The 13,975-nt window shown below is 36.0% G+C and overlaps 1 protein-coding gene across 2 annotated transcripts in view; it reads left to right on the forward strand.

Annotated features, from left to right (window-relative positions):
• Window positions 1-13,327, forward strand: part of mterf3 (mitochondrial transcription termination factor 3) — a 44,634-nt gene extending 31,307 nt beyond the window's left edge. The window contains exons 7-8 of one of the 2 annotated variants that reach the window (XM_069921804.1): window positions 6,457-6,618; window positions 12,181-13,327. In XM_069921804.1, the coding sequence (XP_069777905.1) occupies window positions 6,457-6,618; window positions 12,181-12,375 (357 nt within the window). In that variant the 3' untranslated portion in view covers window positions 12,376-13,327. The remainder of the gene's footprint in view (window positions 1-6,456; window positions 6,619-12,180) is intronic. The other variant, XM_069921805.1, reaches the window with a different exon arrangement.
• The last annotated feature ends 648 nt before the right edge of the window (window positions 13,328-13,975 follow it).

Below are 13,975 nucleotides of genomic sequence, written 5' to 3' on the forward strand. Positions count from 1 at the left end.
GACAAGCAGGGCCGGTTTGCCTGTCTAATGGCTTACTGCCACAGGACCAAATTTTAGGGTAAAATTTAGGGGGTTAACTATTACACGCATACTACTTTTGACTGTGGTAAGTATCTGTGACATTCAAGGCATTGGGAGCTTGGATAGGCGGGCAGCCAGCTGGGACCCAGAGTCAGTCCCCAGTTGGAGTTTCGGTGTGTGGGCGGCTGGGGACAAAAGTAGGGTGATTGACTTTTATATGGTATCAACTATTACACACATTTATATAGTAATCATCTCACAATTAAATGCTCTTTGGCATTGTTTCATATAAAATGTATAGTGGCTGACTTGGCAGGTATGCTTCTAAATGGCACATCTAATCTCACAAATTACGACCACTGTAAAAGATAATGCTGCTTAATATCCTGTCCTTTCCACCATTTAGCACCTTCATTCATGGCTTGTTGTCCAAAAGTTTTCTGCCCAGTAGTACAGTTGGGAGTGCTGCAAAAAAGTTCTTAAATTTTTGCCACCATTTCCTTAAGTCAAATAAATATTCTTTCTCTTTGGCTTGGCTTCGCGGACGAAGATTTATGGAGGGGGTAAAAGTCTACGTCAGCTGCAGGCTCGTTTGTGGCTGACAAGTCCGATGCGGGACAGGCAGACACGGTTGCAGCGGCTGCAGGGGAAAATTGGTTGGTTGGGGTTGGGTGTTGGGTTTTTCCTCCTTTGCCTTTTGTCAGTGAGGTGGGCTCTGCAGTCTTCTTCAAAGGAGGTTGCTGCCCGCCAAACTGTGAGGCGCCAAGATGCACGGTTTGAGGCGATATCAGCCCACTGGCGGTGGTCAATGTGGCAGGCTCCAAGAGATTTCTTTAGGCAGTCCTTGTACCTTTTCTTTGGTGCACCTCTGTCACGGTGGCCAGTGGAGAGCTCGCCATATAACACGATCTTGGGAAGGCGATGGTCCTCCATTCTGGAGACGTGACCCACCCAGCGCAGCTGGATCTTCAGCAAATACCGTAATATCAATCTCTACGTCATAATAAATATGCGCAGAGAATTTTAGAATGGAAACTTGGTTTATCATAGAAGGAAGATTTTTTTTAAACTTTATTTAAGATTTTATAACATGAATAACATATAGGATTACATTTTTAAAAAAAATTAAGAATAAAATAATAAAATTACAATGCAATTTCAGTAATCTAAATAAACTATACCCTCCCCAATAATTATTACACATTAATAACCCAACTCAAATTAGTCCAACCCCCCTTTCCCCCCAAAATAAAGAGTGAAGAATTAATAAAGTTAATAATATATGTGAGAAAAAAACCCACTTACAAAAAAAACAAAAACATAACCAATTAAAATACTAACAAAAAAAGTAATTAATACTAAGATATCAGACTTAAAAAACATATTTAAATCAAACTTAAATGCATATATTTAACAAACGGAGTTAAGATGAAACATATATTTAACTCAAACTTAATGTTACTAACTTTACTAATTTTTTATATTATCTATCAAAAATTCTGTGTTAGATCTACTGTTGGCAAATGGGATGGGTCAAGTGACGGAGGTTAGTATTGGCGAGCACTTCGGGTCCAGTGATCATAATGCCATCAGCTTCAATGTCATGGAAAGAGAGAAGTCAGGGCCAAGGGTTGAGGTTTTTGATTGGGGAAAAGCTAGATTTGAGGAGATGCGAAAGGACTTGCAGAGTGTGGATTGGGACAATTTGTTTTATGGGCAGGATGTAGTAGAGAGATGGAAGTCTTTTAAAGATCAGATTTTGAGAGTGCAAAAGCTTTATGTTCCTGTTAGGTTAAAAGGAGGGGCAAAAGGTTTGAGAGAGCCGTGGTTTTCAAGGAATATTGGAAACTTGGTTCGAAGAAAAAGGGAGGCATACATTAGATATAAGAAGCATGGAGTTAAAGGGATGTTTGAAAGATACATTGAATGTAAGAGGAATCTTAATAGAGGAATTAGGAAAACTAAAAGAAGGTACGAGGAAACTATGGCAAGCAGGGTGAAAACTAATCCAAAAGAGTTCTACAAATATGTTAATGGTAAAAGGAAAGCTAGAGACAAAATTGGTCCCTTAGAGAATCAGAGCGGAAAACTGTGTGTGGAGCCTAGAGAAATGGGGGAGATATTGAACAGTTTCTTTTCTTCAGTATTCACTAAGGAGAAGGATATTGGGAGATGTGAGATTTAAAAAAAGCAAATTGGGTAAATATGGGGAATATAGAGATTACAAAAGATGTAGTTTTAGGGCTTTTGAAGAATATAAAGGTGGATAAGTCTCCGGGACTAGACGGGATCTTCCCCAGGACATTGAGAGAAGTGAAGGAGGAAATAGCAGAGGCTCTGGCGGTAATTTTCCAAATGTCATTAGATATGGGGATAGTGCCGGAGGATTGGCGCATTGCGCATGTGGTTCTGTTATTTATACAGGGTTCAAGGAGGAACCCTGGCAACTATCGGCCTGTAAGTTTGACATCTGTGGTAGGTAAATTAATGGAGAAAATTCTTAGAGATAGTACTTATAAACATCTGGATAGACAGGGTCTGATCAGGAGCACTCAACATGGATTTGTGGGAGGAAGGTCATGTTTGACCAATCTGATTGAATTTTTTGAAGAGGTGACTAGGAATGTGGATGAGGGTAGCGCAGTGGATGTTGTCTATATGGACTTCAGTAAGGCCTTCGATAAGGTACCACATGGAAGGTTAGTTAAGAAGGTGCAGTCTTTAGGTATAAATTTTGAGATAGTCAAATGGATTGAACATTGGCTGAAATGGAGAGGCCAGAGAGTGGTAGTGGATAATTGTCTGTCAGGTTGGAGGCCGGTGACCAGTGGTGTGCCCCAAGGATCTGTATTGGGCCCATTGTTGTTCGTTATATACATTAATGATCTAGATGATGGGGTGGTAAATTGGATTAGTAAATATGCAGTCGATACTAAGATAGGTGGAATAGTGGATAATGAAGAAGGTTTTCAAGGATTGCAGAGGGATTTGGGCTGCTTAGAAAAGTGGGCTGAAAAATGGCAGATGGAATTTAATGCTGATAAGTGTGAGGTGCTTCATTTTGGTAAGAAGAATCAGAATAGGACATACATGGTAAATGGGAGAGCATTGATGAATACAGAAGAGCAGAAAGATTTAGGAGTAACGGTACATCATTCCCTGAAGGTAGAAACTCACGTGAATAGGGTGGTGAAGAAGGCTTTTAGTATGCTGGCCTTTATCCATCATTGCATGGAATATAGGAGTTGGGAGGTGATGTTGAGACTGTATAAGACGTTGGTGCGGCCTAATTTGGAGTTCTGTGTGCAGTTCTGGTTGCCTAATTATAGGAAGGATATAAACAGAGTGGAGAGAGTGCAGAGAAGGTTTACCAGAATGTTACCTGGGTTTAAGCATCTAGAGTATAGGGAGAGATTGGACAGATTAGGTCTTTATTCTTTGGAGCGTAGAAGGTTGAGAGGGGATTTGATAGAAGTATTTAAGATTATGAAAGGGATAGACAGGATGGATGTGGATAGACTATTTCCGTTAAGAGGAGGAAAGATTAAAACAAGAGGACATGAGTTAAGAATTAAAGGGCAGAGGTTTAGAGGTAACATGAGGGGGAACTTCTTTACTCAGAGAGTGGTAGACGTGTGGAATGAGCTTCCGGGAGAAATAGTGGCGGCGGAGTCGATTGTATTATTTAAGAAAAGGTTGGACAGGTATATGGATGAGAAGAAGATGGAGGGTTATGGGCATTGTGCAGGGAGGTGGGACTAGAGAGGGATGTTTGGTTCGGTGTGGACTAGAAGGGCCTAATGGCCTGTTTCCGTGCTGTAAATTGTTGTTATATGTTATAATCAATTCTTAAAAAAAAAATTGTAGCATGAAAAAAAGATGAAAAAAAACTTTCTCTATAGAGATAAACCTTCACCAAATATCAACTAACTTCACATCTATCATCATTTTAGTTACATAAACCACCATCTTAAAACAAAATTCAAACCTCATTAAGTATTGTACAATTCAATTTTAGTACACTTCCACCATTTTTCCCTTTTACTCTTGAATAGTTATCCAATAAAAGCTCCAATACCACATTTAAATATCCCCAATCATTACATTAACATTCAGATATCCAAATAATAAAAACACATCTACAACGAAATCTATATCTTCAACAAATGGAGCATAAACCACAAACAAAATTCAAGCCTCATTAAGAATTGTACAATTCAATTTATAACTTTCACCATTATTCCCTTAGTTCTATAACTAAAATAGCAAAATAATATATACCAGAATTACCACTTCTTTCACCTTAAAGTTAAAGAAAAAATATTTAAAAAGTCTTATCCATCCCATTCACATTTAAATTTCAGATATTCCTTATCTATTGAATAAACTTTACAAAAAAAACACATCAATTTTTAGTTTTTTTAAACAATCAAATACTTTCTTATGCTTTTTTTTATATTTAAACAAAAAAAAACCCCTTCACTCTTTAATCTAACAATACAAAAAAAGGAAAAAAAAAAACGGGTAGGATGTTAAACCGTCTAAACCATGCAATACGGTAACTCCCAAAAAAAAATGGGTGTGAGATAACTCACATGTAGCAGATGACTTTCAGGAAATAGTGCCTATCCAGTTCTCTCCCTTCATCTTAAACTAACATCATCATTATTTAATATCCCTTTTTTAAAAAAAAAAGGACAACTCTTCTTTTAATCAGCTCCAACTGCCGAGTCACCATTACAACCATTCCTTCTTGGAGCACGGCTCTTTTCTTCCATCTCTTGTCTCCTTAGAGATCGCAGCAGACTACGTCTCTGTTGAAACTGAGTAATTGGCAGCTCTTGAGCAAATGCTATAGCTTCCTTTGGAGAATCAAAGAACTTTGGTTGGCAACCATCTTGAAAAACCTTCAAAACAGCTGGATATCTAAAGGTTGCCTTGTAACCTTTCTTCCACAACAACTCTTTAGCAGGATTGAATTCCCGTCGTTGGAACATAACTTCTTGACTCAAATCCGCATAGAAGAAAACTCGATTATTTTGAATCATCAAGGGTGATTTTCTCTGTTGTGCATTTCTAATAGCCACTCGTAAAATTATTTCTCTGTCGTAATAATTCAAACAACGAACCAAAACAGGTCTTGGACTTTGACCTGAAATAGATCTTCTACGCAAGGCTCTGTGAGCACGTTCCAGTATTATATCTTCCGGGAAATGTTCCAACACCTGCGGAATCCATTCAGTAAAATATTTTCTTGGGTCTGGTCCCTCCATACCTTCTGGCAAACCAATAATCTTTATATTGTTCCGTCTGGATTGGTTTTCCAAATAATCAATCTTTTTCACCAAATCTTTATTTTGAGTTTGTAAGTCTTCGACCATTTTGGTTACATCAAAAACTTGATCCTGTATTTCGTCTATATCTTCTTCACACGAATTAAATTTATCTCTCACTTCAAGCTTAAAAGCTCCAAACTCAACCATCTGTTGAGAATGTATTTTCACCAAAGTATTAAACCTAATACCAAGTTCAGTCATAATCTTGAATAATCCCTGCATTGTACCAGATAATTTAGATTCAAGATTCACAAAAATCTTTTCAATTGGAAGAGATTTTGGCTCAACAGATTCCTGCTTCTTCTCCAAAGGATCTTCTATTCCTTCCTTCATTCTGGTTGCCTTCCTTGTAGTATGACTGCGTGTGGAAACCCCAGCCACAGTCTCTCCAGCAATGACTGGAGGGCACTGGCCGGGGTTTTCCCCAGTCCATATGTATTAAATTCTCCCAGTACATCAAGTTGTATAGGTTCTTGTATCTCAAGAGATGCAGTTTGCAGCGCCACCTCTACAGATGACAAATGCCTTTGAGTAACTCTTTGTTCTAAAGGCTGTTTGGCGCCCTCTTTAGGGGGTTCTACCGATGTAACATAGAGCTCTACATCCGAACACTGTATCTCTCTCCTGGGATCCATTTCACGCTGAGTCCCGGTGTCTTTCCTGTAGGTAGGCTCCAAAACTTAAACTTATGGAAATGTAGTTTTTTGATGATCTGTTGTCATTTTTTTTTGCTCTTTTCCACCAATTGTACCATCATAACAGCACTGAAATTATCTAAACTTTTAAAGAATTTTAACGGGCATTTCTAGACAAAACAATAAGATAGAGTCAGGAAAGGACTGGAAGGCACGTCTGATCCTTACGCCATCTTGCCACGCCCCCCATAGAAGGAAAATCTTAATGTTTTTGTATTATTTCTATTTCACAAAAGATATTTGTAGTGCACTCTTGTTATTTGGTGTGAATAACAGATTACATGATGTGGTCTAAAATGGAGCCCATTAGTTGTGTATAATACTGCAGGAGCTAGTTTTGCATCTCATATTCCATTTCTGTTGCTGCAAAACTTTCACTCAAGCAGCTTTATTTTTTTTTCCAGGTTTGTCGTATTGAGTTGGGCTTTCGTGATAATGAAATCCAGCACATGGTCACTTGTGTCCCAAAGTTGCTGCTTGCTAGTAAGAGTAAAATAACTAGGGTTTTTGATTATTTGCACAATGTAATGGAGATTCCTCATCATCTGATTACAAAATTTCCTCAGGTAAATACATGTTTGTTTTATATTAAAATTGGAAGAAGAACATTCAAACTGCAATGAAAGATCTTTTTGTTTGTGTGTGGTTCTTCACTAGCTACATAATATGGTAAGAGATGATTTTACAATTGCCTTTTTCACACTTCAGCATTGGATTGTACCAAAATAATCTAAAATGTTTGAAATTAGTTTACCATATGCAACAGCTTCTTTGAAACTTGCTGTGTATAGGGACATGCTATTAAAAACTTGCCTTCCTTGTATTTGTTTTATTACATTTTACAAATCATTGTAATTGTGGTAAACAAAAAAAAAATCTCTGATAGGTTGAATCCAAAGGGGTTAATTGAGGCATAGCAAACACATTTAGTGCCTTTGTCTGCAATGTTTTGTAAATGGTGAGACTTTGGTACATGCCCAGCAGGCGAAACGAGAGGAATAGGAGCTCAGGAAGTCATGAAGTGAGCCCACTCTGTTTATAATTTTGAGAGGCAAGAGAAGAGAAATGTGTGCCTGGTGGTGAAATCTTGAGGAGCTGGCAGAAATCTGAATGTGGTGACTTGTGGGATGGACTATAAGGACAAAGGGAATTCTGTTCTTGATCTTTAGAGGAGAGGGTGAGGTGTGGACAATGTATGGCTGTCTGGTCTGCCCTACTGTCTCAAGCAACCACACAATTCCCTGCACTTCACTTTTTAGCATTATTGAAAGAATTGCTCTCTTTGCAACTCACTGGTCTCTTCTGTTCCACCAACCATTCTAGCCTTTTCTCATGAAGCTGCAAGAGATGCAATGACTGTTCTTTCACCTCTTCTCTTTTCTCTTCCCAGGGATCCAAACAGTACTTCCAAGAAAAACTGTGATTAATGTTCTTCTCCATCTGGTGTACTGCATTCAATGTCCACAATGCTGTCTCCTACACTCTAGTAAAAACAAAAATGCAGATTGGGTGATGGCTTTAGTGTACCCATGTGCAGTCACCAGGAGTGATGATGCCTGCTACTGTAATTCTCCATTGCAATTCTATTTTAACCTTTTTATCTGTAGTCTCCTCCACAATTACAATGAAGACTAACATAACCATGAGAAACAACACTCACTTTTCATTTGGGAACTTTGCAGCCTTTGGACCTGATTTAATTCAAACTTTCTTTCTGCATTAGAACTCATCATTTTGCCTGTCCTCATTGTGGCTCATTTTTTCTTATTCTATTTGTATACTCTGTTATGCTAGGCATGTCCATAAGCCTAGTTATTTACCACAGATTACTCCGAAAGATAAGCTTAATGTTCTTGCAAAAAACAAATCTGCTGGAAAACAGGGCATAATAGTGTGGAGGTGAGGAATTATTGATGTTTCTGGTCAGAATTTCAAGTCTTGAGGCATTTCATAATTTTGTACGACAAGTACAAAGTGAATTCAAAAGTTAGAGGTGTAGCTATATTAATTAATAAAAATGTACCAATCAAAATAGAGGAAATAATAGATCCAGCAGGGAGGTATGTAATGATAAAATGTCAGATATATTCAGTGTTTTGGAATTTTCTCAATATATATGCACCTAATGAAGAGGATCAAAAGTTTATGCAAGATATTTTTTTGAAGATTGTAGATACACAAGGAAATATATTGATAGGAGGGGATTTTAACCTTAATTTGGATCCAATGTTGGATAAAACTGGACAAAAGACTACCAAAAAGAATAAAGTGGCCAAATGTATGGTTAAATCAATGCAGGGAGGAGGCAGCACCCAAGAGAGAAGGAATACTCATATTATTCGAGTAGGCATAAAACATACTCAAGGATTGATATGTTTTTGTTGTTGGCCCATATTCAAGGGAGGGTTAGGAAAACTGAATAAAAAGCTAGATTACTATCTGATCATTCACCCCCGTTATTAGCAATAGAACTGGAGGACATCCCACCAAGAACATATAGATGGAGGTTAAACTCCATACTACTTAAAAGGCAGGAATTTAGAGAGTTTATTGAATGCCAAATTAAAACATATTTTGAAATAAATATGGAATCAGTGAAAGACAAATTTATATAATGGGATGCAATGAAAGCCTTCATTAGAGGGCCAATAATAAGTTGTGTAACTAAGATGAAAAAGGACTACAATCGGGAAATAGAGGAGTTGGAAAAGGAGATGGTAAGTACAGAAAAGGAACTAGTAAAAAGGGATGATATAACGAAAAGGAGAGAAATGGCAGACAAAAAATTAAATACGAAGCATTACAAACTTATAAGGTGGAGAAGAACATAATGAAAATAAAGCAAAAGTATTAATAACTAGGAGAAAAAACATAAAAATATTAGCCTGGCAACTTAAAACAAAACAAGCTGAAAGAACTGTATTGGCATCAAGAAAAAAGGACAAACAAATTGCATATAATCCAATAGAGATTAATGAGAACTTTAAGGAATTTTATGAACCATTATACCAAACTGAGAACAAAGGGAAAGATGATAAAGTAGAAGAGTTTTTAGCTAAAATTGAACTGCCGAAATTGCAAGAAGAGGAACAAAACAAACTGATAAAACCATTTGAAATAGAGGAAATACAGGATATATTAAAAAAGCTGCCGACCAATAAAACGCCTGGAGAGGATGGATTCCCAATAGAATTCTATAAAACATTTAAAGACTTATTAATTCCTCCTCTCCTGGAAGTAATGAACCAAATAGAAGAAACACAAAACTTGCCAGATTCATATAAGACAGCAATAATTACAGTAATACCAAAGACGGGGAAAAATCCACTAACACCAGCATCATTCAGATTATAAGATAATAGTGAAATTATTAGCAAACATACTGGCCGATTGTGTACCAAAAATAGTAAAACAAGATCAAACTGGATTTATTAAGAAAAGACAAACACCGGATAATGTCTGTAAATTTATTAATCTAATTCATGCAGTTCAAGGAAATAAGCCAACAGTGGCTGTTGCTTCAGACGCAGAAAAAGCCTTTGACAGAGGAGAATGGAATTATTTATTCAAAGTGTTAGAGGTACAATCTACCAGAAAAATATATTAATTGGATTAAAGCATTATATAATGGACCATTGGCGAAGATAACAGTAAATGGATATGTATTGAACCAATTTAAATTAAGTAAGTCAACTAGACAGGGATGTCCATTATTCCCCCCTCACTGTTCGCTTTAGCAATAGTACCATTGGCAGAACTGATAAGAACAGAAAATAAAATAAAAGGAATAAAAATAAAGGAGAAGGAGTATAAAATCAGTTTATTTGCAGATTACATCATAGTATACTTAACAGAACCAGAAATATCAATAAAAGAATTACATAAGAAATTGAAGGAGTATGGAGAAATATCGGGGTACAAGATCAATGCAAATAAAAGTGAAGTGATGCCAATGAGTAATGGGGATTATACAGAATTTTTTTAAAAATCACCATTTAAATGGCAATCCGATACCCAGGTATTAGGTTAGATAATAACTTAAGCCGCCTGTACAAGTTAAATTATCAGCCACTAGTAAAGAAATTCCAGGAAGAATTAGAACATTGGAAAGAATTACTGCTAACATTGATAGGGAGGGTAAACTGCATTAAAATGAATATCTTCCCAAGAATATAATACTTATTTCAATCATTACCGATTCCCTTAACAGAGAAACTCTTCAATGAACTAAAGAAAATAATAAGGAAATTCTTGTGGAAAGGGGGGGAAACCGAGGATAGTGTTGGATAGATTAACAGAGAGGTACAACCAAGGTTACAAAACTTTAAAAATTATTATATTGCTGCACAATTAAGGTATTTATCAGATTTTTACCAGACAAGGGAAAAACCAGACTGGACTAAGATAGAACTAGATAAAATACGGGAGAAGGTACCGGAACATATACTTTATAAGCGGGATGAAAAGCTGGTGCAATATAAAAGCTCACCAGTATTGCATCATTTACTCAATATATGGAAGAAGATCCACTTAGAAAGGAAAAAAAACAAATTACCAAATACCAAAATTACTATTGATCAAAATCCGCTAATCCTTTTTACAATAGATAACCTTTCCTTTAGAGAATGGGAGAGAAAAGGAATCAAAAGAATAGAAAATTCTTTTTTGGGAAATAATGTATTAACATTTGAACTGTTGAAGTACAAATTTGGAATAACTCATGGTACAATGTTTGCATATTAGCAACTGAAAGCTTATTTAAAGGATAAATTGGGAAACAGACTGAGATTGCCAGAAGTAAGCAGCTTTGAATATGTGATTACAGACACAATGATAATTAAAAGATTTATAACGAACATGTACATTAAGCTGCAAGATAAGGAAAATGATAAAATAAGCTATAAATCCAAACAAAAGTGGGAAAAGGATTTAAACATAAAGAAAAAAAAATGAAACATGGGAAAAGTTATGTTCTGGAACAATGAAGAATATAATAAACACAAGGTTACACATGATAGAGTATAATTGGTTACACAGGTTTATATATCACGCCCCAAAGTTTTTTTAAAATGGGATCCAACATTATTAGATAGATGTTTTTGCTGTCAGAAGGAAATGGGAACAACAGTACATGCAATTTGGGCAAGTGAGAAAGTGAAAATGTTTTGGAAAGTTCTAAATCGGATATTAAATAAAATCACAAAAAATAACATACCAAAAAATCTAGAGATCTTTCTTCTAAGTAATATAAGAAGTAAAGAATTGGGCCTCAAATTGGATAAAGTGCAAAAAAGATTTATTATGATAGCCTTAGCAGTAACAAAAAAAATGTATAATGTCTACTTGGAAAATGGAAGAGAGCATGAGAATACAGCAATGGTACATGGAAATGAATAAATGTATTCCATTGGAAAAAATAACATATAATTTAAAAAATAAAGTCACATTATTTGAACAAATTTGGGAACCATACATGGAACATAACAGAAAAGGCTTGCTTCGGACCTCCACCCCCTAAAATGATAAGAAGACAAAACAACTTGATCCAGTGTGTAAAAGTAGATGACACATTTTTTCTTGTTTATTTTTCATTGTGGGATGACATTGTTTAATGGTTTTATTGTATTGTATATGTTGAATATTTATTGGTTTTGGAGGTGGGGGGGGAGAAAGGGGAGAAAATGCCACTGTGTATATTTAATGAGAAACGTTTGTATATATTTTGGTTGATATGGTTCACAGTATGAAAAATAAAAAATTATTTAAAAAAAGACAAGTACAAAGTGAGAATATTATAAACTATATTCAACACATTCTTGAAATGAAAATGTTCAGTCTTAAAATTTCTTCAAGGAATTTAAAAGACAAAGGCAAGCTAACATAACCATCCAAGGTGATGGCACATTTCATCTTCTGATATTAATATCAAATCACTAATCTAGTCATCAAAAAACATTTAATAATACTAAATTAAGTTCATTTTCTTTACATTCTGGAAACTTTCCAATTGACTATTTTCTCTTTAGGTACTATCTTGTTGATGTGTATTAGAAAATTAGAAAAATATGAAAAAATGTTTGTATAACTTGTGAAATCTTGTATCTAATGAAAAGTTTTTATTGTCATAGGTATTGAACACAAGATTTCTTCGAATAAAAGAAAGACATCTGTTTCTTGAACATCTGGGGCGAGCACAGTATGACCCATCTCAACCTAACTACATTTCCCTGGATAAACTGGTTGCAATGCCTGATGATGTATTTTGTGTGACATTAGCAAAAGCTACACTGTTAGACTTTAAGACTTTTCAAAAAACTCTCTAAATTATTTTACATGACTTCAAAATGGGGTGACCCATAGCTGTATTTCCTTAAACCTAGAGGGAGGCATCTAGTCTATGTTGGGTTGCAGAGTAATCCAATTCCTCCATTCATTTTCCTTGTAACCTATTCACTCATTCCCATAAACTCCAACACCATCCCCAAAACTGCAATCCCCCTACACATTGGAAGCAATTTAGAGTTGTCAAATAACCTACCACTTGTTCTTCTTTGACACCTGGGGGGAGGGTAGTAGAAGCATGAAATCACATCAAGAGCATGCAAACTCCATACAGACAACTCTGGAAGTCAGGACTGAATCAGTTGCTGAAGTCATGAGGTACAATATTACCTGCACCATCTTAGGCTTAGAATATTTTTCCTGTGCCCTCAAAAACTCTAGAAACAATTTCCATGTCTGGGGGGCGGGCGGGTGTCAATTCATCTGTAAAACATTTCTGTATTGTATAACTAGATTTTTGCTTCAGTTTTGTTCTTTATGATAATAATATTCACTGCAAAATGAATTAAAACTTCCCACAATAATTTGTAATTACAAGTTGCCGTATTTTTTGCCTGTTTTAGAAAATTAATCCAAGACCAAGAGGTGAATACGCCACGTATGCACTCACTAAGAATCCCCAATTGGATTAAAGATGTGTCCTTTCAATGATTAGGATTGGTTTTCAATGCTTTTTTTAATTTCATCGATGTTTTGATACCATTTTCATGATGTTGATATACTTTTTTCTGTGAGTCTGTGCCCTTAATGTAGGTACTTTATAACTATTCAAATACAGTACTAACCTAATTTTTCACACTATGATATTATCCAAACCAGGTTTTGAATTCACTCAACAATTTGCTATTAAATATATCAGCATTTGTACAGAGGTTGTTATAATTGGAATTTAAATTATTTTATTTTTATTAATAAACTACCTTGTTTGAAATATTTTACAATCAATTTATTATTATCATCATTCAGGCCCTCCGATACTTCTGATTTGTCGGTGCTTATTCAACATCCAACATGGAATCTGCTGGAATATCCTCCATTTCAACATTGGAAAAACTGAAACTGTTATGAGCCCAGAGGACCCCAAAACCCAGCAGCAGTAGATATTCACCAAGACAAATGGTTACTTAAACAAAAGTTGCTTTTATTTATCTTCGAACATGAAAACAGAACCACACTTTAACTTATCTATTATTAACTCAATCCCCTTCTAATTCTAAGCGCACATGGAAACATAGAAAATAGGAGCAGGAGTAAGTCATTTGGCCCTTCGAGCCTGCTCCGCCATTCAATGAGATCATGCCTGATCTTAAAGTTCAGTACCCCGTCCCCACCTTCTCTCTGTAACCCCTAATTCCCTTACACTGAAGAAATATCTAATTCCCTCTTAAATATATTCAATGAAACTGCCTCTACTGCTCTCTGTGGCAATGAATTCCACAGATTCACCACCCTCTGGGTAAGGAAATTCCTCCTTATCTCGGTTCTAAATGGTTTGCCTATTATCCTCAAACCATGGCCCCGGGTTCTGGATTCCCCCACCATTGGAAACATCCCTTCCGCATCCATTCTGTCCAATCCTGC

The sequence above is a fragment of the Narcine bancroftii genome, chromosome 2 (assembly GCF_036971445.1).
Source record: "Narcine bancroftii isolate sNarBan1 chromosome 2, sNarBan1.hap1, whole genome shotgun sequence".
Lineage (NCBI taxonomy): Eukaryota > Metazoa > Chordata > Chondrichthyes > Torpediniformes > Narcinidae > Narcine > Narcine bancroftii.